Source organism: Arctopsyche grandis, chromosome 2, assembly GCF_051622035.1.
Source record: "Arctopsyche grandis isolate Sample6627 chromosome 2, ASM5162203v2, whole genome shotgun sequence".
NCBI lineage: Eukaryota > Metazoa > Arthropoda > Insecta > Trichoptera > Hydropsychidae > Arctopsyche > Arctopsyche grandis.
Window position 1 is genome coordinate 3571645 of NC_135356.1, and position 23432 is coordinate 3595076.

Genomic DNA, 23432 nt, shown 5'->3' on the forward strand with positions numbered 1-23432 from the left:
GCGAGGCTCTCGTGGATCCAAGATGTGCTCCAGCTCGGCAGCAATCGACTGCCACATTTTCTTGACTTTGGCGGCGCTGATCTTGGAGACGTCTAACGAGGTCGGGTTGATCCTGGACTTGGTCTTGATGACTCCTCGAGGCCGGTGTCGGATCCGGTCACCCAACCAGGTCAGAAGTGGAATCCTGGACCCGAAGGCTGCAGCTTGCCGGTCGATGAAGCTGGCGACGCGGCCAGCTCGGACTCCGACCGTTCGCATCGATTCGCAAATTGACACGTTGCTGTTGCCATTTGCATTTGCATCTCCACTGCCACTGCCACTGCCACTGCCACTGCCACTGCCTCCGTTGGGGTTGGGGTTGGGGTTGGCCATCTTCAGTTGCTCAATTGATCTTTCAGAGTGCGTCGACCGAAACGTGCAGACTCGACCGAACCCGCGCACCGACTGTCACTTTCGCAAAACTCGCCTCTCGAAGTAAACACAAATGTTATCGGAAAAAAATATGTAGTTAACCGCTTAACAACCGCTTCAATTTTATTTTACTTGTCAACGCAACGTTTATCGAACTAAATTTCACTAATTTACTTTTTCGAACTAAATGCATTTCATTTATAAAATACAATCGTAAACAAATCCGATTATCGTTATCCGGATGACAACACTTTAAATATTATTTTATTTTTCATTGTAGAAAATGTTAGTAATTGCATTGTATCGAATATAATATGCAAATACTTGCACAAGACAAAAGTTCTACTTCCGGTTGTCGGATTTTGTTCAAATTTTTTTTATTATTTAAAATCAGTATAATTATTATACACATTAAATATCAAGAAGATAAAAATAATTTCAAAATAAAATAATTAAATATTATTAAATATTTTTATTATTTAAATAAAATATTAAATTTTATTTTATTTTTCATTGTAGAAAATGTTAGTAATTGCATTGTATCGATCGAAATACATTTACAATTAGAAGATGCAATCGAAAAAATGTATTCTTATTTATCCGGTTGACGACAGTTACAGTAAATATTACTGATCAGATTGACAGCAATAATCAAAATATTGCACCATCGTATCGCATCGCATCGCGTCCCGTGCCGAGTGACGTTCGCAGCCACTGGCGAGTCATTTGTCTGAAAGGAAAGGAAAGGAAAAAATTCAAGTATTGATCTTGTATTAATGTTATGAAAATAAAAAAACTCACTAAATTCAATAAACCGGAAGTGGGATTTTATCCTCTTAGAAAGGTCAAAAATGTTGTCGCCTGGATCCTGTCCACACCCGTGAACGTATTAAGCTGAAAATTTATATTTGTATTATTTATGTACGAACTTAGGGTTACACGACAATTGGTGCAAGTCCAAAATGTTCAACGACAAAATGTACCCGAAAATTAGTGCACTGACAAAATGTACCCGCGACAAAATGTAAACGGAAAAAATGTTCAAGCGACAAAATGTTCAAAAATGTTCAAAATGTTCAACCGTATCCAATATTTTCTTATTTAAATTGAAAAAAAAAACTTTCCGAGCGTATGAACAGGGCTTCTCAACCGTCTCCAAAATTTTCTTTATTTCAAATGAATAATCTACTTTTCATCGTACACATCGCGGGCGTTATTAAATTAGTATAAATGTCAGGGGTTCTCAACCGTATCCAATATTTTCTTATTTAAATTGAAAAAAAAAACTTTCCGAGCGTATGAACTGCAGATTACATTGCATTAGTTTATACGGCAGGGCTTCTCAACCGTCTCCAAAATTTACTTTATTTCAAATGAATAATTTACTTTTTATCGTACACATCGCGGGCGTTATTAAATTAGTATAAATGACAGGGGTTCTCAACCGTATCCAATTTTTTCTTATTTAAATTGAAAAAAAAAAAGTTTTTATGCGTATTGCAGATGTCAATGAATTAGTTTAAATGTCAGGGGTTCTAAACCGTATCCAATGTTTACTTATTTAAATTGAAAAAATTACTTTTTAAGCGTATGTCATTGAATTAGTTTAACACCCTCACAGAGGTGCGAAGACCTCTGTGAGGGACAGTACATATAAGATAATTATAAATTTTAGAGTTATTTAGAGTTAAGTAATTAAGATGTATTTTTAAAATTAGCTTTATAGCTAAGATAATATATAAATAAATAAACGTAGAACGCCACGTTTTATTTTGATAAAACAGTTCCCAGCCAGCGGTCACGTGTACTTCGAGTTTTAACATTGAATGTGACCTTTACGGCGTCTCTAAATCAAATTCACATAATTTTTTTCCAAAATTTTGTTTAAAATGCAATTATTTTATTTCTTCTGCAAATAAGTCTTCTAGTGTACATTCGCAAGCTATATGTATAATGAAAGTTTTTTTTAAACTTAATATTTCATTATACAATTATAAGGCAAGAATATCAAATATTAATTTAGATAAATTTAATGTATTATTTTACAGTCAAGTCTCGAATTACGACTATTCGGATTAACGATGGAGAGATTTTACTTAGTGTTTAGCAAAAAACAAATGTATGAATCGGACATTGTATTGTAGAAAAAAGGAGGTATGTAAAAAAGGCAGACATTAGAAATTTACAGCTAAAATTATTTTTACATACCTCCTTTATGTTTCACATTAATATTGCATCATTTACAACTAACTATTATGCGTAAGGGTTGCATACAAAATTTAATTTTGACATGTAAAAGACAATTAAAATGTAAATGTAAAAAAAATCACGCGCGTTGAATAGAGATGGCAAAACAATAATATATTTTGAAATTAGTTCTATGATTGACAAATGAATTGTCTACACAAATGGACGAAAATATTGATCTTATTATAAATATTATTATTATGGAGGATGAACGAATGAGACGACTGGCATGTTAATGCACGTGTTTATTATATGACAGCTGAAGACAGAGTGAGTAGTAGCTCTCCGAACCCAGCCGGGTTGGTCCCCACTCGCAGGAAGGCAACCAAACTCGACCATGTCGTATAAGCGAGCCGCCACATCACTCCCCCCCCAGCATCAGCGATACCAAAATTACAAAGAAACAAATTTTACAAAAGAAAAAAAATTATTGTTACACAAAGAGAAAAAAATTATTACGTGGGGAGAAAAAAAAAATGTTGACGTGGGTCATCCGCTGTGTACATAGGTGTACCGCCCTGAATGGTCGGTAGATTCGAGGGCGGTGACGTCGCGAGCAGGACGGTGGGTGGTCCGATGGTCGCGCGATGCGATGCTGCGGCGGCGCCGCTCTTCCGAGGCTGATGTCGGTTGGTGGGGCGGCGGGGGCGGCAGGGGCATCGATGTGGTTGATGATACTCCGAGCTGGACTGTGAGTCGTTGTGGCTCGTGGAGGTGTTGTAGCGCTACCGCCCGTCTCGGCGTGACGACGCTCGTGGGGACGGACGGGGCCTTGATGATGATGATGATGATGATGGTGCTGAGGTGGTGTATGTCTTGTGGTGCTGGATGACCGTTCTATGTGTAGTGGATCGCGCATGACTCCACATCCAGCTGTCAAGATCGTCGTCTCATTCGCTCCCCCATTTTTTAAAAGCACCTGTCGTCGACGTTGTGGCTGGACGTCGGTAGGTAGGTAGGTAGGTAGGTAGCCGTGTCTGCTCGTTTATTGTCACCCGCGGGCCGCGACGCGTGTTGATGGCGATGGGGGCGCGGCGGGTAGCTTCTCCCGCCTGACTCGGCGAGGCAGGGATGAGCGGCATGGGATGAGCGGCATGTTGAAATTGATCGAGGCTGCGTGGCTCGATGTCGGGGGTCACCAGTATGGAGGATGAACGAATGAGACGACTGGCATGTTAATGCACGTGTTTATTATATGACAGCTGAAGACAGAGTGAGTAGTAGCTCTCCGAACCCAGCCGGGTTGGTCCCCACTCGCAGGAAGGCAACCAAACTCGACCATGTCGTATAAGCGAGCCGCCACATTATAAATATTGATTGAAAAAAATTCAAGTATTGATCTTGTATTAATGTTATGAAAATAAAAAAAACTCACTAAATTCAATAAACCGGAAGTGGGATTTTATCCTCTTAGAAAGGTCAAAAATGTTGTCGCCTGGATCCTGTCCACACCCGTGAACGTATTAAGCTGAAAATTTATATTTGTATTCTTTATGTACGAACTTAGAGTTGCTAACGTTTTGGTCAGAATTCGTAAACCGGAAGTAGTATTTTTTTTTAAACAATATTTCATTATTTTATTTTGACCTTTTAAATTATTTTTATCCTCTTGATATTTAATGTGTATAATAATTATACTGATTTTAAATAATAAAAAAAAAATGAACAAAATCCGATAACCGGAAGTGAAATTTTGTCTTGTGCAAGTTTCCATACATTTGCCCTCAATTTGTATCGCTATCATACGATAGTTATTAGTTCAATTTCGAATTTTGTTTTGTTACCCTCTTATATTCCTCAAATACATAGATAAAGTCATGGGTTGGTCACACCCGAATTGTTGTTTTTTTGTTGACAATGCGTAGTATCTTATTGAGTTTATCTACAAAGTATTTGGTGCAGTATTGTTCATACAAATATTTTAAACGCAATTGAGTGTAGAAGCACACTTTTTATCCGAAATAGACGTTTGCTTCCTTCCGAAAAAAAATTACTTGGGAAGATTAAAACGAAAATATTTTTTATTCTACATTTCTATAATATCTTTAAAAAAAAAAAATTAAATGTTAATACTATGGAGGATGAACGAATGAGACGACTGGCATGTTAATGCACGTGTTTATTATATGACAGCTGAAGACAGAGTGGGTAGCAGCTCTCCGAACCCAGCCGGGTTGGTCCCCACTCGCAGGAAGGCAACCAAACTCGACCATGTCGTATAAGCGAGCCGCCACATCACTCCCCCCCCAGCATCAGCGATACCAAAATTACAAAGAAACAAATTTTACAAAAGAAAAAAATTATTGTTACACAAAGAGAAAAAATTATTACGTGGGGAGAAAAAAAATTGTTGACGTGGGTCATCCGCTGTGTACATAGGTGTACCGCCCTGAATGGTCGGTAGATTCGAGGGCGGTGACGTCGCGAGCAGGACGGTGGGTGGTCCGATGGTCGCGCCGATCAATGCGATGCTGCGGCGGCGCCGCTCTTCCGAGGCTGATGTCGGTTGGTGGGGCGGCGGGGGCGGCAGGGGCATCGATGTGGTTGATGATACTCCGAGCTGGACTGTGAGTCGTTGTGGCTCGTGGAGGTGTTGTAGCGCTACCGCCCGTCTCGGCGTGACGACGCTCGTGGGGACGGACGGGGCCTTGATGATGATGATGATGATGATGGTGCTGAGGTGGTGTATGTCTTGTGGTGCTGGATGACCGTTCTATGTGTAGTGGATCGCGCATGACTCCACATCCAGCTGTCAAGGTCGTCGTCTCATTCGCTCCCCCATTTTTTTAAGCACCTGTCATCGACGTTGTGGCTGGACGTCGGTAGGTAGGTAGCCGTGTCTGCTCGTTTATTGTCACCCGCGGGCCGCGACGCGCTCTGTTGATGGCGATGGGGGCGCGGCGGGTAGCTTCCCCGCCTGGCTCGGCGAGGCAGGGATGAGCGGCATGTTGAAATTGATCGAGGCTGCGTGGCTCGATGTCGGGGGTCACCAGTATGGAGGATGAACGAATGAGACGACTGGCATGTTAATGCACGTGTTTATTATATGACAGCTGAAGACAGAGTGGGTAGCAGCTCTCCGAACCCAGCCGGGTTGGTCCCCACTCGCAGGAAGGCAACCAAACTCGACCATGTCGTATAAGCGAGCCGCCACAATACTTTTAAAATATGAATTTATTATTAGTTTTTTAATTGTTGTGTTGTCTTTAAATGGAATATAAATTTTATTAAAATTCATCGAAACTGTTTATTATTTGAAATTAAACTGTTCATAAAAATAGATGCTAAATAGACGTTAAAAATGCAAAATTTGACAAAAATACATGCCCAAAATACGTGTCTCTACCCATTACTAATGAATTGATTGACAATGACATTAGTGCGGAAGGTCCAGATAAATTGACAATGGATATTCATGTCCGATCATTATTTACCTCTCTTTCCTCGGCCCGGCCTAAAAAATTCTCCTGGCCTAAATCCCATTAGCAAATTCATATTTTAAAAGTATACGAGATACTGCACCAGATATTACGCATTGTTTACAAAAAAAAAAAAAAAAAAAAAATACATGTACAATAAATAAGAGACATAATATATATGTAAATATAAACAGTATGGGGGACCAATCACAGGCGCGTATTCGAAACGCCGGCAGCGTGGTAGTGGTAGTGGTAGTGGTAGTGGTGGGGGAGTGAGTGGGGAATTTGTTGCCGGCAGCACTACTACTACTGCAGTACGTTTTGACAGTTGCGGTCTGACAGCCGGTGCGTGCGCTGCTCTCGTCGCCGTGTCGTCTCCTTCGGTTGCCGACCAATCGAGTACGTACTCTTTCATTCAAATACATATGTATATTGGAAATGATACCTTTACGTACGTCATTTTTTTACATACGCGTACTTCAATCGTCTGACATTTTGACATTTTGACATTTTGACGTTTCCCGTTTACCGTTGCCTTTCAGCTCGTACTTGAAGCTCGAGCTCGAGGCTTTCCGCTTTCCTTCGCTCTTATTTTCTTCGACCTTCCGTCATCACAGCACTTTTTCTCGAGACACCGTCTACGTATACGTATCCGTATCCGTCACAATGTGCAATCCTCAATGTCATTCGCACATGATTCCTTTCGATCGCTTTAGCATCTTTCAATCTGAAATACTCTCATCCCAGTGAGGTTAACGTTAAGGTTGACGTTTGGATAAATGGTGCAATCTAACCTTAACCTCTAACTCCCGCGGCTTCTATCCTCGATCTTACTTCCAAGATACATACAGGTATTCTTGTGACAGTGACGGATAACAGTCTACATACCAGTGTATACCAGTGCTACTCTAACATTTTCAGTTGGCGGACCGGCATATTCAGTAACATTCAGTAATTCTCACGGACCACCATCGTATTTTTAAATTGTCATATTAATTAAGCTCCTCTATCCTCGTTCGTGAATTGCTAGCAATCTTCCATGATTTTAGTTTTGTTACGTTTCAACCTATCCGTATTGTCAAAACAATATGACATTCTTCCTTGCAAGGAAAAATTTCATTCAAAATCCAAAAAAATAGACTTGGGCTCCACTCGCTACCGGTGCGCGATGGTCAATTTTATCGATCGAATCGATTCGATCTCTGATTTCTGATTTCATCATTTCTTTGCTTTTCTTCGATTCAATATCATTCGATCAGCATAGAAGAGCTCGACCCCTTGGTCCGGTGCGTTTGGAGCAGTAGGTGCATATATGTATGTACATACTTCAATAACATTCAATGAAAAAGGTTTAACAGCCAATTTTTGACACATCTCATAGCCTCCTCGTTCACCCACTCCGTCCACTTTTTATGACGACCATCATCATTGCCCGAATAGTATACATACTTATGAATAGTATATACATCCACACAACATTCTCCAGAACTACATAGGTCGTCTCATTTCGCTATTGCCCCCATCAAAGTCAGATCCAATCTTTTCATTTCTCTAACAACATTGTGAGGCACATGGCTTTCCTCGTCTCGGGGTCGCGGCCACTGGAGTTGTCATTCAAGTGCTGCTCACGAGTGTCAGAAAGTGTGCCGAGCTGTATGATATGTACGTCATACATCCCCGCACTTCTGTACAGTCTGCAGCTGATGATGGTTTCTCTCTTACCTTCTGCACCGCAGTAATTCTTTTGAATTTCTCTAACTTGCCAATGCTGCTGGGGACAGGGACAGGGACTTGTTTCTGGAGTTAGCTTCTCACGATTGGGTGGAGTCACGGAGTCACAAGCTAACTAAGCCCAGGCTGTGCTTTTGTTAAGTGGCGGCGGCACTTCGCCAATTCGCTACTGTCCCGAGACTGTCTCAGTGTTGTGTAATTAATTATGCAAACGATTCTTACTTAAATGTAAAATGTACCTCGTGATTGAATTTTATTTACATACATACATATGTATTTTATCGTTTACAACTTTAATCAGCACGGTTTTTTCTTTTTTTCAGATTTCGTTACATCTTTCGAAAATAACATGTATTCACCATACGACTCCGAACCGTCGTCAGATACCGAAATGGCTTCCGATGCTGAAACGCCAACGGATCGAGAAATGTTGACGGAGCATGAAGTCTCGACGGATGACGAGTCATTGCCAGACTCTTATACGTTTAATCATAAAAGGGCTAAACGTATGAGAGTCTCTAATAGGTAAAATAATACTATTTAATATTACGTACAAATGTGTGTTATAATTAGGGGCCGGAAACGTGCCGGCCGCCTATTGTTCAATTGTTGTAAATGCTTTGTAAAAAAGGTTCGGCAAACCTTTAACAATGCATTTACAATCTTTGAACAATAAACAGCCCCTTCAGATTCCGGCCTCTACATATGTAGTTATAATGATATATTTAAAAGTGTAAATCTGTTTGAAACGTGTTTCATTTCATTACATATGTACATATGTACATATATCGAAAGTGTATTATATGGAAGTTGTACTCTCATATGTACATATGTAAGTGCAGGATGATTTTTCAGACTGACGCAATGTTTCGGATAAACGCAATATCCAGACCATTTTCATGATTGTTTCCGGTGTTTCAAATATATTTACCAATTTTTAATACCAGCAGCAGCCTCTACAGAGCTACACTTTTTTCGAAAATTATTCCAATTTTATATTAGATTTTTCAAAATTTGACTTTTTTTTTTTTATTCAAGATATCGATCGAGATGAACTTCAAATAAAAATGCTGATTGAATTTATGATTCTATAAAATAATTCACAAGTAATTATATGTACGGTCGAAATGATCGTATACAATTTCTTGTGCTGTTTTATACGATCGAGGCTTCCATTGGCATCCTAGGTATATATATTTAAATTTTGTATTTTGCACATGCTTTCTGAAAATTCTTTTCATAATTTACATGCACCTAAGTACATGTATGTATGTATGTAGTGTTTAGCGAAAGCTTTTGCGGACTTGCTTGTGCGACTTCAGATGGTCGTGCTAACTGCTAACAAATAGCTTACGTATACTATTTTTTGATTGATTATTTATTATTTTGTGCGCTTACATCAAGCGACGTGTTGACATGCAATATACATACATATGTATAATTTCAAGGAATCCTGAATCCATTGCTTTCATCCATTGATTTGTTGCTTCCCTTGTTCTTCCCACTGACTTGAAATTGAACAATATGCATATTGACGAAACGTCTAAAACTGGAATGCTTGCTTTTTATGTATTTTTAACTATAATATTATTATTGTAATCAATGTTGTGAAATCGACCGAAACGTTTCCATATGAAATACATATCGATTACAATTCATTGTTGGATGTTTCTTCATATAACGATTTTTAACATTCAGAGTGAGATTTTTCACGACTCGACTCGACAACATTGATTGTAATGATATTATGTGTGTATGTAATCTATTACATTACATATACATATGTACATACGTATGTATAATGCTTTTATGCTTATGATTATTTATAGTAAATCCCACATATATTTATATATTGTTTCTGTATTATTATCAATTCTTGTACATATATGTATATGTATGTTATTAATCACAATAATTTCAATTTTGGCTCGGATAGCGATGATGAAGAAAATCGCCGACCAACTACACCATGCGAAACGTAAGTGTTGACTGCTTATATACATAATATCTGTATTATTATCAATTCTTAAATATATATATTATTAATCGCAATAATTTCAATTTCAGCTCAGACAGCGATTCCGAACGGAGCTCGCTCGCTACGGTACGCGGAACGTAAGTTTTAACCCTGTATATATTATACCTATAATTATTTATTTATATTAAATCACAAACATAAAGTTATATATTGTTTCTGTATTATTATCAATCTTTGGATATGTTATTAATAACAATAATTTCAATTTCAGCTCTGATAACGATTCTGGAGAGGGCTCGATCGCTACGCTGCGCGGAACGTAAGTTTTAACCCTTTATATTACATATATGTATACCTATAATTATTTATATTAAATCACATACATATATTTATATGTTGTTTCTGTATTATTATCAATTCTTAAATATATATTATTAATCGCAATAATTTCAATTTCAGATCAGACAGCGATTCCGAACGGAGCTCGCTCGCAACGGTACGCGGAAAGTAAGTTTTAACCCTTTATACAATATAGACCTATAATTATTTATATTACATCACATACATATATTTATATATTGTTTCTGTATTATTATCAATTCTTGGATATGTTATTAATCACAATAATTTCAATTTCAGCTCGGATAATGACCGCGATTCCGGCCTATGTCAAGCCTCAACTATTTTATACGAAACGTAAGTTTTAAGTATGATTATTTATAGTAAATCACATTTATTTATATATTATATATTGTTTCTGTATTATTATCACTTCCTGGATATATGTAAATAATCGCAATAATTTCAATTTCAGCTCGGATAGCGATTCCGAGGTTAGTCAAACCCCGAGCACTTTATACAGAGCGTAAGTTTTAACTTATATTTTACTATACGTATGATTATTTATAGTAAATCACAATTAAAATCGCTTTTAAATTTCAGGTCCAATCGCGACGTTAAGATGAGGAACCCGGTATCCAGAATGTAAGTTGATTCTCTATAATTACAGTATGAGTATGATCATTTATCATCGATTGACAATATTCATAATTACAATCATTTTACTTTCAGGTCTATCTGCTCAGACGCGGGCCCATCGAAATGGTAAATCATATCTATTTATATATGTACATATTATCCATGTTTTATTATTATATGGATGACAGTTTCTATATAATATTTTATATAATGCTTCTATCTATACCAGCGGTTTCCAAACTTTATGCTACCTTTTATTTTTCAATAGATATAATAATATAGACACGTTTTAAATAATAAACCTTTAATGACAGAATAATAAAAATGTTTGGCTATAACATAAATTTATATATTAAATTACTAATTAAACTACATCTCAGAACACATCAAAATTAAATGCGAAGGATGTTGTTGTTTATTGGCACAAAGTTTAGTTTTATCAATTTTTCTTTTTCGATGGTTGTCAGCTCGAATTCGTCTTCTTCTTTAATGTAGTTATTAATTGATTCTGGATCCACAACAACTTTGGGAAATCAAGGTCTTTGAAATAATTGGAAAAATGCAGCACTAAACCATCCAAGTGGTCAATAAAAAGATTTTTACTTCTTCTCCGGATAATTTTTTATAGTAATTAAATGTATATATAAAAATGAAAGAAAAATAAAAATAAACATTCATGCATTGAATTTTTACTGTTAAGCTACGATATGAAGTTTTATTTATTTGGAGTTTATAGATTATGGTATGAAAATTATTTTTTTATTAAAAAGTTTTGGTGCCTCCCAGTTTGGAAACCGCTGATCTATACCCTATATAGGCTTATGACTATATTTATAGTAAATATATTTATGTATATATTGTTTCGGTATTATTATCAATTCTTGGATATGTTATTAATTGCAATAATTTCAATTTCAGCTCAGAAAGTGATGTGGAAATGATGAGCGTTCGCTCGGCATCGCCAACAAAAATGTAAGTTGTTTCAATGTACAGAACAGTACAAGGATGATTATTTATCAATGATTTACAATATTCATAATTACAATCACTTTTCTTTCAGGTCCATCTCCGAGGCGGGATCTTCGTCAAACGAGTAAGTCACATACATATACATATATTGTTTCTGTATTACTATCAATTCTTGGATATATTAATAATCGCATTCGCTTTTAAATTTCAGACTCAGCGATGTTGAGATGAGGAGCCGGAGCTCAGTGTCGCCTACCAAAATGTAAGTTGTTTCTAATATTATATAATTGTATGTTTTTTTTCTTCTTTTTTGTATTTTTTCCTTTTGCTTTTTGTTCTATCTATTATTATTATTATTTTTTTATGCCACAATGGTCCGAAACTTTTAAATAAATAAATAATTACAGTACAATTATGATTATTTATCAATGTTTGACAATATTCATAATTACAATAACCTTACTTTCAGGTCCATCTCCTCGGACGCGAGTTCATCGAAAAGGTAAAATCGCATATCTTTACATATTATTCCTGTGGTATTTTCAATTCTTGTTGGTTACGTTATGCTAACAATCGCAATCATTTCAATTTCAGCTGTGACAGCGATGTGGAGCTGATGAGTATCGGATCATCAACGCTTTAAGAAATGTAAGTCGCGGTTATTTATAACTTATGTACATATTATTACTGATCATCTGTTGTATTAATAATTACTTTTATTTGTTTAGGGATTTCGCCAACAATTCTCCAATTCCCAAGTTAGCGATTCGGCAGTCAAAAATGTATAGGAAATATTCTTCAAACCGACGTCCTCGATTTAAAAGATGTTCAAATAATTAGACTGATACTAGAAGAGTAAAACGTCTACTTAACTTTTGTGTTTGATGATGGATACCTCTTTTGGGTAACATCTCATTGTAATATTTAGTATTTTACATTAATATAGTCTTATATAGCGTAGCTATTGAATATTGTGATTGGCAAAACAAAGTCATGTGCCTTTATATATATTTATTCTTTATATATGTATATAAATGTTAAATAAGTAATTAGTATCTTCAATTAATAAGACTGATCCAATGTGATAGTTGTTAATAGAACACATACATACCTATTTCAACCAAATATGGTGTTCGATATATGTACACCCCTTTATTATATGTACATTCTATAGAATGTGCATGTGTTAACTATTTGTTAGTTGTTCCTATAATACATATGTATATAATATAAGACTGATAAATTCAATGTGATATTTGTTAATTGAATATTGTTTAAGAAAATATTGTGATTTCTATTATTGAATATGAATTTGTTATTATAGTTATATAAGTGATACAAGTGAGTTTATTTATTTGTTATTTAGTATGAAATCTAAAATATGCAAAGTCTATTCTGTAACTTGAAGATTTAATCGAAATATAATTTGGTATTAAAAAAGGTCTTTTTATTTAAATATTTTTTCCCTTTGTAAATATTCTTTTGTCGATTTTGCCGATTCATCTATTTTTGCCTGCTATATCTTCTTGCACAATTTGATTGACGTCAATGCTTTGGCTCAATAATGTAAGAAGTGTCCGTGTCAAAAATGATAAACAATTGTAATGTCCGTCTCAAATGGTAAACAATTGTTGCCGAAGCAATTTCTATGTTGGATGTTTCAATTAAAGGATTTTTCTAGATTTAGATTGCTTTCAAATTATTCTTGGATCAACACGCGCAATTCGTGTGCGCCAAAAAGTATTGTGGGTTAATGTGTTTTTATAGATATAACATATTTCCTCTTGCAATTTTTTATGTTTTTTTTATTTAAGTGATATTTTACATCCAAAATATTTTATCGCAAAGACGAAATAATCCCTCGTCACGATAAATTATTCTCCGTTTTCTTCAAAGAACTTTTTGTTGGTTAAGCGGGATTTGTCAATGGCAAAGGAACCAGCTTAAGACGGGTAAGACAAATTATAGAATAAAGCTGCGAGTTCAATATACCAGTGGTGCTTTGTTTTTGATTGTGTGAAATTTTCTTGCACAACTGGATTGGGCAAAAATTCGTTAAAAACAGCCAAGTTAACAATTAACTTAGGTCTCGGGTGTATTCTGAACTCGCCAGCAACATAGATATGGGAGCGAGAGGTACCAAAGACAACAAACTGTTAACGATTCAAGAGATATGATTTAAAAAATTGGACTAATCTGTCAAGAAAGCCACAAGTGGACATTTTCTTCATAGTTGATAAGGTTGATATTTAATGTGTATAATATTTACAGTGAATTTAAGAAATAAAAAAATTTGAACGAAATCCGACAACTGGTAGTAGAAATTTTTTCTTGCGATTACTATAGTATAATACAAGGGAATGGAAAATAATTCGTCTGACAAATGATACTGCGAGATAACCGAAGCGGGAGAGTCAAACGTGGGATTTTCTATTGCTGAGGTGGGGAAAACTCGTTCTTTCCGAATAAATCGTCGGTAGGTGAACACACAGATAAAGGAAAACATTCTTAAGCTACAAACCTACATCTTAATGCGAATATACTGTCGAAAGCGAAAGAACATTTCAAAGAATTAGAATTCTATGCGTGTGGAAATTTCCCGAGTAAACAATACTAAAATTAAAATTATTTCTCATATATTCTAATACAACTGGGATAATAGTTATAAAAGTATATGTAAATGAGACATTTTTAATGGTCATTAAAACTATCACAAATTTGACTAAAGTAAAATTTGTTAATTGCTACCTTAATTTATTTTTATTTTATTTATTGAAAAATCAACAGACAACAGGATGCACATAGATATGTATATATGTATAAAAATATTGGAAAAATAGAATAGGAGAAGAAATGAATCAATCGGTCAAGATTCTCTTGATGTTAGACCTGAATTGATGTAGGGAAATACCAAACAGATCAACCTCATTCAGCTCTCCGTTAAACATACGATAAACGCGCTGCAGATAAGAATATTTTTGGGAATTAGTATTGAAAGGATCAAGTGAAAAGAGTGCAACGCGTCTAGAGTACCGAACTGGGATTCTGAAATTAACCTTATTCGGTAAATCAGAACAATCAAGGAAACCATTTATGAGCTTAAAGAAGAATATAGCATCAGTATGTCGTCGCCTGACAGAAAGATTGTTAAAAGAAAGGATTTTTAAAATGTCGGAAACAGTAGAATGGGTATAGGTAGGAAAAAGGTAGCGTAAGGATTTAATAAATTTAAGTTGAACTTTCTAAATACAATTAATATGGGATAAATAAAAAGGTGACCAGATAATTGAGGCAAATTCAAGGGAAAATAAAGACCTTACAAAGGAAAAATAAAGTAATTTAAGTATGTACATAAGGATCATTAAAGGGTTTTGTTGAGCGGAGTAGGAATCCAAGAGATTTAAATGCTTTGTTGGTAATAAAAGAAATATGTTGAGAGAAATCTAATTTATTATATATATATATATTTTATATATTTGTATATATATATTTTTTTAATTTTATTTACACATATACCAGGAAGGCCTTACAGGTAAATCTCAATGCGCCTTCCTGGCCAATTACAAATTACAAATTACAATTATAAACGTTCACATAAAGTAATTAAAATTTTTATAAAATATACAAAAAAACAACAATAAAATAAAAATTTAAAAATACAAAAATATTTTTATACGTTCTTTACTTAACGTTTAATATTTTTACAGTAAGCTTCCCGGACATGCATACACAACAAATATCCTGAAAGTGGAGTGACAGACAGACACATATAGACACACACATTATTTCTAGATCATGAAAAAGTGATCAGTGATCAGTGACCGATTGTGAGTATGCCACCCGTAATACATAGCTCTTGGATATTCACATTATAACGATATTTTGTGTTGCCAAGGTAAGTTGATGTGTACATAAATAGTACTACTCAACTGAGTAGTACATATATATATATATATATATATATATATACAGTTCAACGTGTCTTATTTGCATACGAGATCACATCATCATCATCATCATCATCAAAAGATCACTTTATTTCCTTAAGGTGTAGGCTTCGAGTTCCGCATCCAACTGTTCGACGGTGGGTGGGGGTGGACGTTGTCGGCCACCACGTCCACCACCGCGCCGACCACCTCCTCTTCTTTGTCTTCCAGCACCAGCACCAGCACCGCGACTCTGTCTTGAGCGTTGCTGTGGAAGTGCTGCTCGGGCATTTCTGTCAACAACGGCGCCTTGACGATTTGCTGCGCCCCCTCGGCGGCCGCCTCCCAGGGCTTCCGCGATGTCTGACGTCACCAACTGAATGTTCATGGCGCGGCCGTCGAGCGGCACACCGTTGTATTCCTTGATCGCTTTCACAGCATCCGCACGTCGTTCGAAAACAACATTAGCGGTACCCAACGATCGTCCAGATCGGTCGTAGTGCATGGACGTGCGGCGCAGCACGCCAAACTCGCCGAACAGCTCCTGTATGTCCGACTCGGACACGCCAAAGTCGAGATTGGACACGAGCAGCTTGGTGGAAGTGGTCGAGTTTAAGTCTGTCGCCGCTTTCTTTATGCCAAAGTCGTACATGTCGTGCTTCCATGCGCCGTTGACATCGCCCCTGGTGTAGGCGAGTGACTTGCGCTGGTTGCGTTGGATGCCGCCGGCTCGCACTCGCCCTCGCCCTCCCCCTCCTCCTCCTCCTCCTCCTCCTCCTCCCGCCCCTCGCCTGCCGCGCTTCGACGACCTGATGATGTCGTCCAGACTCATGTCGATTCTGTACACCATGGTGGGTTCGGCTTTGGCTTGGTTGGGGACGCGTTCAGATCACACACACACACACACGCGCACAAGAGAGACTTCCGTCAGTGAGCAAATGGAGGAGAGGACATCGACCCATACATATGTCGGGACCAATCAAGGATGACGGGCTACCAACGGCGGAGTGGGCTCTGGGCAGAGTCACTCGCGCATCCTCCCGGGAGCAGACGCAGTGACCATGGCCTGATTCAGCCAAATCGGCCCCGCTCCCAATAAGTGCTAGTGAAACACTCCCCTCCCCAGTGATCAAATAGGGGGAGAGCGACTGATAAATTAAGTGCTGCAAAAACAATTAATTAAATAAACGTCAAAATTATAAAAATAGCAGTCATTACAGTCATTCACCTGTCAAAACGAATAACAATAATAAAATTCCATCTGTCAAAACAAACTATAATAACAATTCAAACTGTCAAACAAGACATTTTTCTTTTTTGATAACAAACAATTATATTATCCAACGAGACATCGATCTCTTTCTTCAATAATAACAACAATAATTCGGATAAACCATCATGATTGATCCACTTATGCTAAATCATCTTCTCCGATGAACTTTAACCGTTTGAACTCCCAAAAGCCGTTTCAATTGTACGCAGTGGCGTTACTACCGCGCCCGCAGACCCCGCAATGCGGGGGGGCGCGTCTTTTTCACTGATTTTTTAACTTTTTCTGTAAATTTTTTTGTGACAATTTTTTAAACACTACTTTATTTTTCAAACTATTCGCATCTCGTTTTATGTTATGTACATGTATCTGAGAATTCTCTCCTACTTTTGTACATACATATTAAACGTTAAAACAATAACACAAAATTAAATGAGGCGTGAAAACCAATTAAAGTTTACAACTTTGTATTTATTTTCGAGAATAGCATTGAAATCTCCGACCAAAATTATTTCATTGCAGACCGTCATAAAAGTCAAAAGCATGCATGTCGGTTTTATAATGGGTCCACCTTTTTTTCAACATAAGTATAACGTCTTTCCATTAATAAATCATAGAACGCGACCAAAATATGTCAATTTTACAACTTTACTCATAAAATCATTGTGTTCGTTCGGACTTTTCTTCAGTTGATTTTGAACACGCTCTGGAATCGGATCGCGATTGATTATCATTAAAACTAGCTCCCGAAACGTGTTTGATCATTGTATATAAAAACTAACTCATTGCTCAGGGTAAAGTGACGTGAAGTGTACCATTGTGTTATTGAGAAATAACTGTAGTTGAGAAATCTTTTGCGATACATATATTTTTTTAATATGAGTAGTTTTAAGAAAAAATTCAGTGGAGCAGAATCTCGAAAGCGAAAATATACTCAAATCGCGAGTTCATCGAAATTGACTAAAATCCACAAATTTTTCAAAGCCTCTAGTGACATAGTGGAATTAAGTCCTCCAGCAGTTTTATCAGAAAAACAACCGAGCTCTCCTTTGAGCAATACCGATGTAATTGAACCAGCAGTTACGGATAATACGGCGAACTTAACTGTTGCAGAAATTTAGTCGACTAGCTCTTCTTCCTCAAACATTTCTGGTAAAGTGGTCGATTCAGTCGATAAGGTTCCTTCTTCAAGAAAAATATCCGACTGACCGAGGACATTACACAAATGAGCTGACAGAAAATGACACTAATCTGAGGAAATTTATATTGAATCACGGTACTTGTCAACCTGATCTTGTATCTTTTCCTCGAGACCTCGTTGGAAAAAGATGCTTTTCTAAAAAATATTTTAAGTGGACCAACCAGTCAAAATTTCAATTCACGAAAAATCTCAAGTACACACTAAATCCTGAGACAATTGATGAATATATCTCGTCAGAATTGAATAGTCGTGTAAACTACTGGCGTCAAGTGATTCATCTTATTATTAATGTAATATTAACATTGGCCAAATGTAATTTGGCATTTCGAAAATTTCTTTCTCTTATTAAATTTCTGGCAACTTATGATCCTCTTTTGGAATCATTGATAACCAAATATAAGGCAGGTTTTGTGACTTATTTGAGCGCGAAAATTCAAAATGAAATCATCCAATTAATTTCGACACAAATAGAAAATTAAATATTTAAAGAGATAAACATTTCGCCTTTCTATTCAATCATCATTGACGGTACTCAAGATTTAAGTAAAATTGAGCAAGTGAGTGTTGTTTTTCGATACATTGTTGTTCAAAAAGATGAAATTCAACGTCCAATTGATGTTGAAATTAAATAATCATTCGTTGGGTTCTTTAATGTTAAAAACAGAAGTGCAGAGGGTTTAAAAAAATTATTTTGGATTTATTGACAAGTAAAGGACTAGATATTGCGAAATGTAGAGGACAGGGTTACGATGGTGCCAGAGTAATGAGTGGTGCATACAACGGTCTACAAAAGAAGATAACTGAACTCGAACCAAACGCTCATTACGTTCACTGTGCAGCTCATAATTTAAATCTCGTCATTAAAGATACCGTATCTGATGTGCCAAAAGCTTCTTATTTTTTTGATGTGGTTGAACAAATTTATAAATTTTTCGCTGTCAGCATTAACAGGTGGGAAGTTTTTAAGGAAAATTCACCATCAGTTACTTTAAAAAGATTGAACCCTACTCGTTGGTCTTCAAGACTAGATTCCATCAATGCACTTCGATATTCATATACAGATGTCCTAAAATGTCTTACAGAAATAATTTTAAAAAGTAAAAGAAAGGATGAACAATCAGAAGCAAAGGGACTAAAAAAGAAAATGGAAAGTTTCGAATTTATTCTCCTACTCGTGCCTTTTGATAACATTCTTCAGCCTCTCAACTTTGTATCAAAGCTCCTACAATCAAAAAACGTCGATGTTATCAGTGCTCAGTCGATGATCAAAAATGCATACGACAATCTCAATCGTTTTAGGAATACATTTGAAGAATTTGTAACGATTTCATCAATGATTGCAACAAAATGGGGTTTGGAGCTTTGTCATTGAAATATGTGTCATTATCCCAAGGAGTCATATACGACTCCGTCGATTTTGATTTTTTTTTTTTTTTCAGGAATATGAGATATTTAAACGCAATTTCTCTTATGCATATTATACAATAAGTCCTACTGTACAAGAAACATAAAGATAAATAAAAAACTTACGTATGTTTTCTCTTCGACATATCCGCAAGTCGAAAAGCGCTCGATGTTATTCCCTCAAAACTCCAAAAGGAACTGATTTGAACTGAACTGGGACAGTAACACATGGACGTACAGCATCGAGCAGGGAAGAAACACGGCAACGCCGACGCCGACGCCCTCTCGAGACGTCCATGTGATCCAGACTGCCCGAAATGCGCGAGCAAATAGCACCCGAAGCCAAACTCGTCACTCTAGGGAAACCACAAAGTCCCCAGGCCACCGACTCCACAATCTCACGCTTCATCGCCTGGAAAGAGTCCGGGAGACGGCCACTGTGGGAAGAAGTGTCGGCAGAAGAACCCGAAGTTCGGATTCTATGGGCCCAGTGGGACGCCCTAACTGTCGACCAGGGTCAGCTCTTCCGGCGATGGGAAAGCCCAAACGGCGAGCGTCAGATCCTGCAATTGGTCATTCCCGAGAGCCACGTAAACGAAATCCTGTGGGAGATGCACAGTTCCCCGACTGGCGGACACTTCGGCGTCAATAAGACGCTAAAGAATGTCCGCCGCCGATACTACTGGCCAACATGCCGCCCCGATGTTATAAAATGGTGCGAAAAATGCCCCAGGTGTGCCCAATGCAGAACAGGGCGGCCATGCGGCAATACGTGTCAGGGGCACCGATGGACCGAATGGCGATCGACATATTGGGACCGGTACCGGTTACCAATAGGGGGAACCGTTACGTGCTAGTGGCCGCTGATTACTTCACAAAGTGAAGCGAAATTATTTCCAACTCATCCCATCTCATGAAGCTGAAATAAACTTTATTATATTTAATAGTTCAGAGGTATGCAGAAAATACTTAGACTGGCTTAAACTTTTGTTTTCCATAAAAATATTGTTTATTTATAGTTCCAAACTGACTAAAATATCACGATTAGATTATAACCTTGTTTTCACATTGTTCTACAAGAACTTAAAATTGATACATAATTTTTTTTGTATATATGTATGTATCTTCATATTTTTTAAATTATGTATATATGTTTTTACCTTTTCTAAATAATTAATGCTTTACATATATTGTTTGTTTATAATGTTTTACCTTTATTACTTATTTATATTGTTAAAATGCAATTTTTCTTAAGATGTGTAATTCTCTGTTATTCTCATAATTACATTTATGACTTAAATATTAATTAGCTAATCACTCACCATATAAAGTTTATCTCTTTTAATTCAAATAATTTAATAGTTCTAATGATTGTCTTTTACCTATTCTCTTGCGAAAAGTCCATTATCGATATTGTGTCTTAAAACTCATGAAAAGAATTCACCGAAGAACGGAGACATCTGATTTTTTTTTATTTGGTGATTCTTCAATGATTCAATGTTGAAATCACTTATTTCATGTGTCTTTTTTGTGTTTTACATTAATGAATATATATTTTTTGTTACGATTGTTTTAAATGTTATTAAAATTATATTTTAATGCTTTTATATGAATAAATGCTATTCTGTTGCTTGAGTGGCCCGTATTTAAACCCAATTACCTGACTCTTATTTCAATTTAAAACCGAAAAATCAAGGTGGACGAGAAATGGTCAAGCATCAAAAAAAAAAAAAAATAGCCAATGTTTGGGAATTCCGAGTCATATTATATTTACACGATCAATCATAAATTGGGATTTCTTTCAGTGAATTAAGATTTCGAAACATACTTAAGTAATTATAACTCTATAAAATTGCATTATGATACAGTTATTTTCTTTCTTAAATATAACATGTAAATTAAAAAGCAGAAATAGTAGATTGTAAGCAGAATATACTACGATGACAATTCATATGTGTGTAGCGGCTGGCGAGCTTTTCTGAAATAAAATTATTTTGTGGAGCGAATAGCTTGTTACAGGGACGAGGAAGAGATGATAAAAATTATAACCATTATTCTCAAATGCTTTTATTATATTTTCCAAATAGCAGTTTTGTGTAAACAAGATTTAGGTAGACAAGTTTTGAAATTTTGAAAGGAGTATCTATACAATCAGAATGATATTTGAAAGTATAGATTTGAATAGGATGTGTGATTGTAGAGTGTTGAAACAATAAAGGTTTTATTTGTTTATTTAAGATATAGCCAAGCTTAATAACTAATTATATTCAATCACACAAATAATAATGTATTAATATATACACATACATTCACATATGTACATAGATACATACACACTGTTTGAGGTGTTACCTTACAGCTACCATAAGTTTATCAATATTACAAGTATATTTGTAATTTCATCTGGCAGCTTATTATAAGTAACAACACTTCTATACATACACGTTTTTCCTACTCTTATTTAATTTTAAATTCTGTGATTTATTGCTACCTCTAATGCTATATTTATGTAAATGTAACCCTCTGTGGTGACCGCCGGGGTTCTGGCAGTACCAATGGGATGCACGGTCAGTCACCGTTTTGCGGGAAGCATTCTCTTCGTCAGAATAAACAACACCGTCACTGTTGCACTCGCCTTCCCCCATACCTCTAATAAAATATCTATCGAAATACCTAGGTAACATTTTCTTATCCAACTTATAAATAAAAACCGACATATATATTTTCAGAGTATCATCAAATTTATAAAATACTTTAACACGGATCTTATACTAATATACCTATTTATGTGCATCTAAGATACTCTTCGTGGCTCTATTCTGTAATGTTTGTAGCCTATCTTAGCCTAGCCTACAGAAAAGATCCACAACACATAAAATGTGGTCGGACAATTGCATTATATATGATAACTGCCTCCACCACATCCACTAAACTATGAAAATAGCATTGAAATCACTTGGAAACGATCCACCTTGAATTTGTTAGACCAGCATACAATGAAATCCATCCCGGCAAAAAGCTTTATGGATAAGCCGTCATCTGATGTGGAACCCATGGGGTTATGTTTGTATTCTTTATAAAAGTTGGACATGATAGAGGAGGGGCAGTAGATGTTAGATATGCGTTCAGCTATATCAGCGGCTTCGAAGAAAAGTGACTGACTGACTGACTAACTCATGAATGGATAATATATGTCGCGGTACGAATGCACACACGTCAAATGTAAAAACGTAAACAAATGTCTGTTAGTGTGTGTGTGTGTGAGCTATCGACGCGACACCGGTGTAGGGCTGCCATAATTGTCGGACCATAGACCGGGACACCCTCCCCCCCCCCCCCAATAAAAATAATTTATTATATTTTTTGATAGTTTAATTAAAATAAATTGAATCATGTTTAATTATATTATTAACAGATTGTAATTGAATCATGTTTAATTTTATTTTACTCATTCTCTCTTGTCTTCACTCTTCCCCAACTTCTTGAACTCGATCTTCAATGCTCTTCGTTGCCCAATCATACTTTTTTACTTTTTGAAGGAGTTCCTTTTTCTCTTTTACATAATTATAAAATTCGATGCATGACATTTTATAATTGAAAACGCACTGAATTATGCTTTCTACTGTGTCAATTGAAAGCTTGTTTCGTTCATCTGTCCACCGAGTATTAATTAATGAAAATACACGCTCAACGTGTGCATTATGTGCTGGGACAGCGTACAGGCACAATTTCAGTAGGTTAGTTTTTCTTTCTGTTTCTTTAGTATTTTTAAAAAAGCATAACCATTTATCATGTACATATTTGGTATCCCATTCTTCATGTGTTTCATTTTCAATAAATGATTTCATGTACACTAATTACTTCCTCGTGAATTGAATCCGTGAAAAATATATTGATG

At 36.2% G+C, this 23432-nt stretch overlaps 3 protein-coding genes across 3 annotated transcripts; 2 read left to right on the forward strand and 1 right to left on the reverse strand.

Moving 5' to 3' along the window:
• Positions 1–6272: 6272 nt before the first annotated feature.
• Positions 6273–13167, forward strand: LOC143922832 (uncharacterized). The gene is made up of 14 exons (XM_077446187.1): positions 6273–6349; positions 6406–6476; positions 8132–8333; positions 10058–10105; positions 10246–10293; positions 10426–10482; positions 10601–10651; positions 10729–10770; positions 10858–10890; positions 11683–11736; positions 11825–11857; positions 11945–11995; positions 12328–12381; positions 12462–13167. The coding sequence occupies exons 1-13, from the start codon at positions 6273–6275 to the stop codon at positions 12374–12376; spliced, it is 816 nt and encodes a 271-aa protein (XP_077302313.1). The 3' UTR covers positions 12377–12381; positions 12462–13167.
• Positions 13168–15768: 2601 nt separating this feature from the next.
• On the reverse strand, positions 15769–16509 carry LOC143922834 (THO complex subunit 4-B-like). The gene has a single exon (XM_077446188.1). The coding sequence runs from the start codon at positions 16507–16509 to the stop codon at positions 15769–15771; it is 741 nt and encodes a 246-aa protein (XP_077302314.1).
• Positions 16156–21188, forward strand: LOC143921668 (zinc finger MYM-type protein 1-like). Its single transcript, XM_077445023.1, has 2 exons — positions 16156–19482; positions 19570–21188. Exons 1-2 carry the CDS (start codon positions 18894–18896, stop codon positions 19575–19577), a joined length of 597 nt encoding a protein of 198 aa, XP_077301149.1. The 5' UTR covers positions 16156–18893; the 3' UTR covers positions 19578–21188.
• The last annotated feature ends 2244 nt before the right edge of the window (positions 21189–23432 follow it).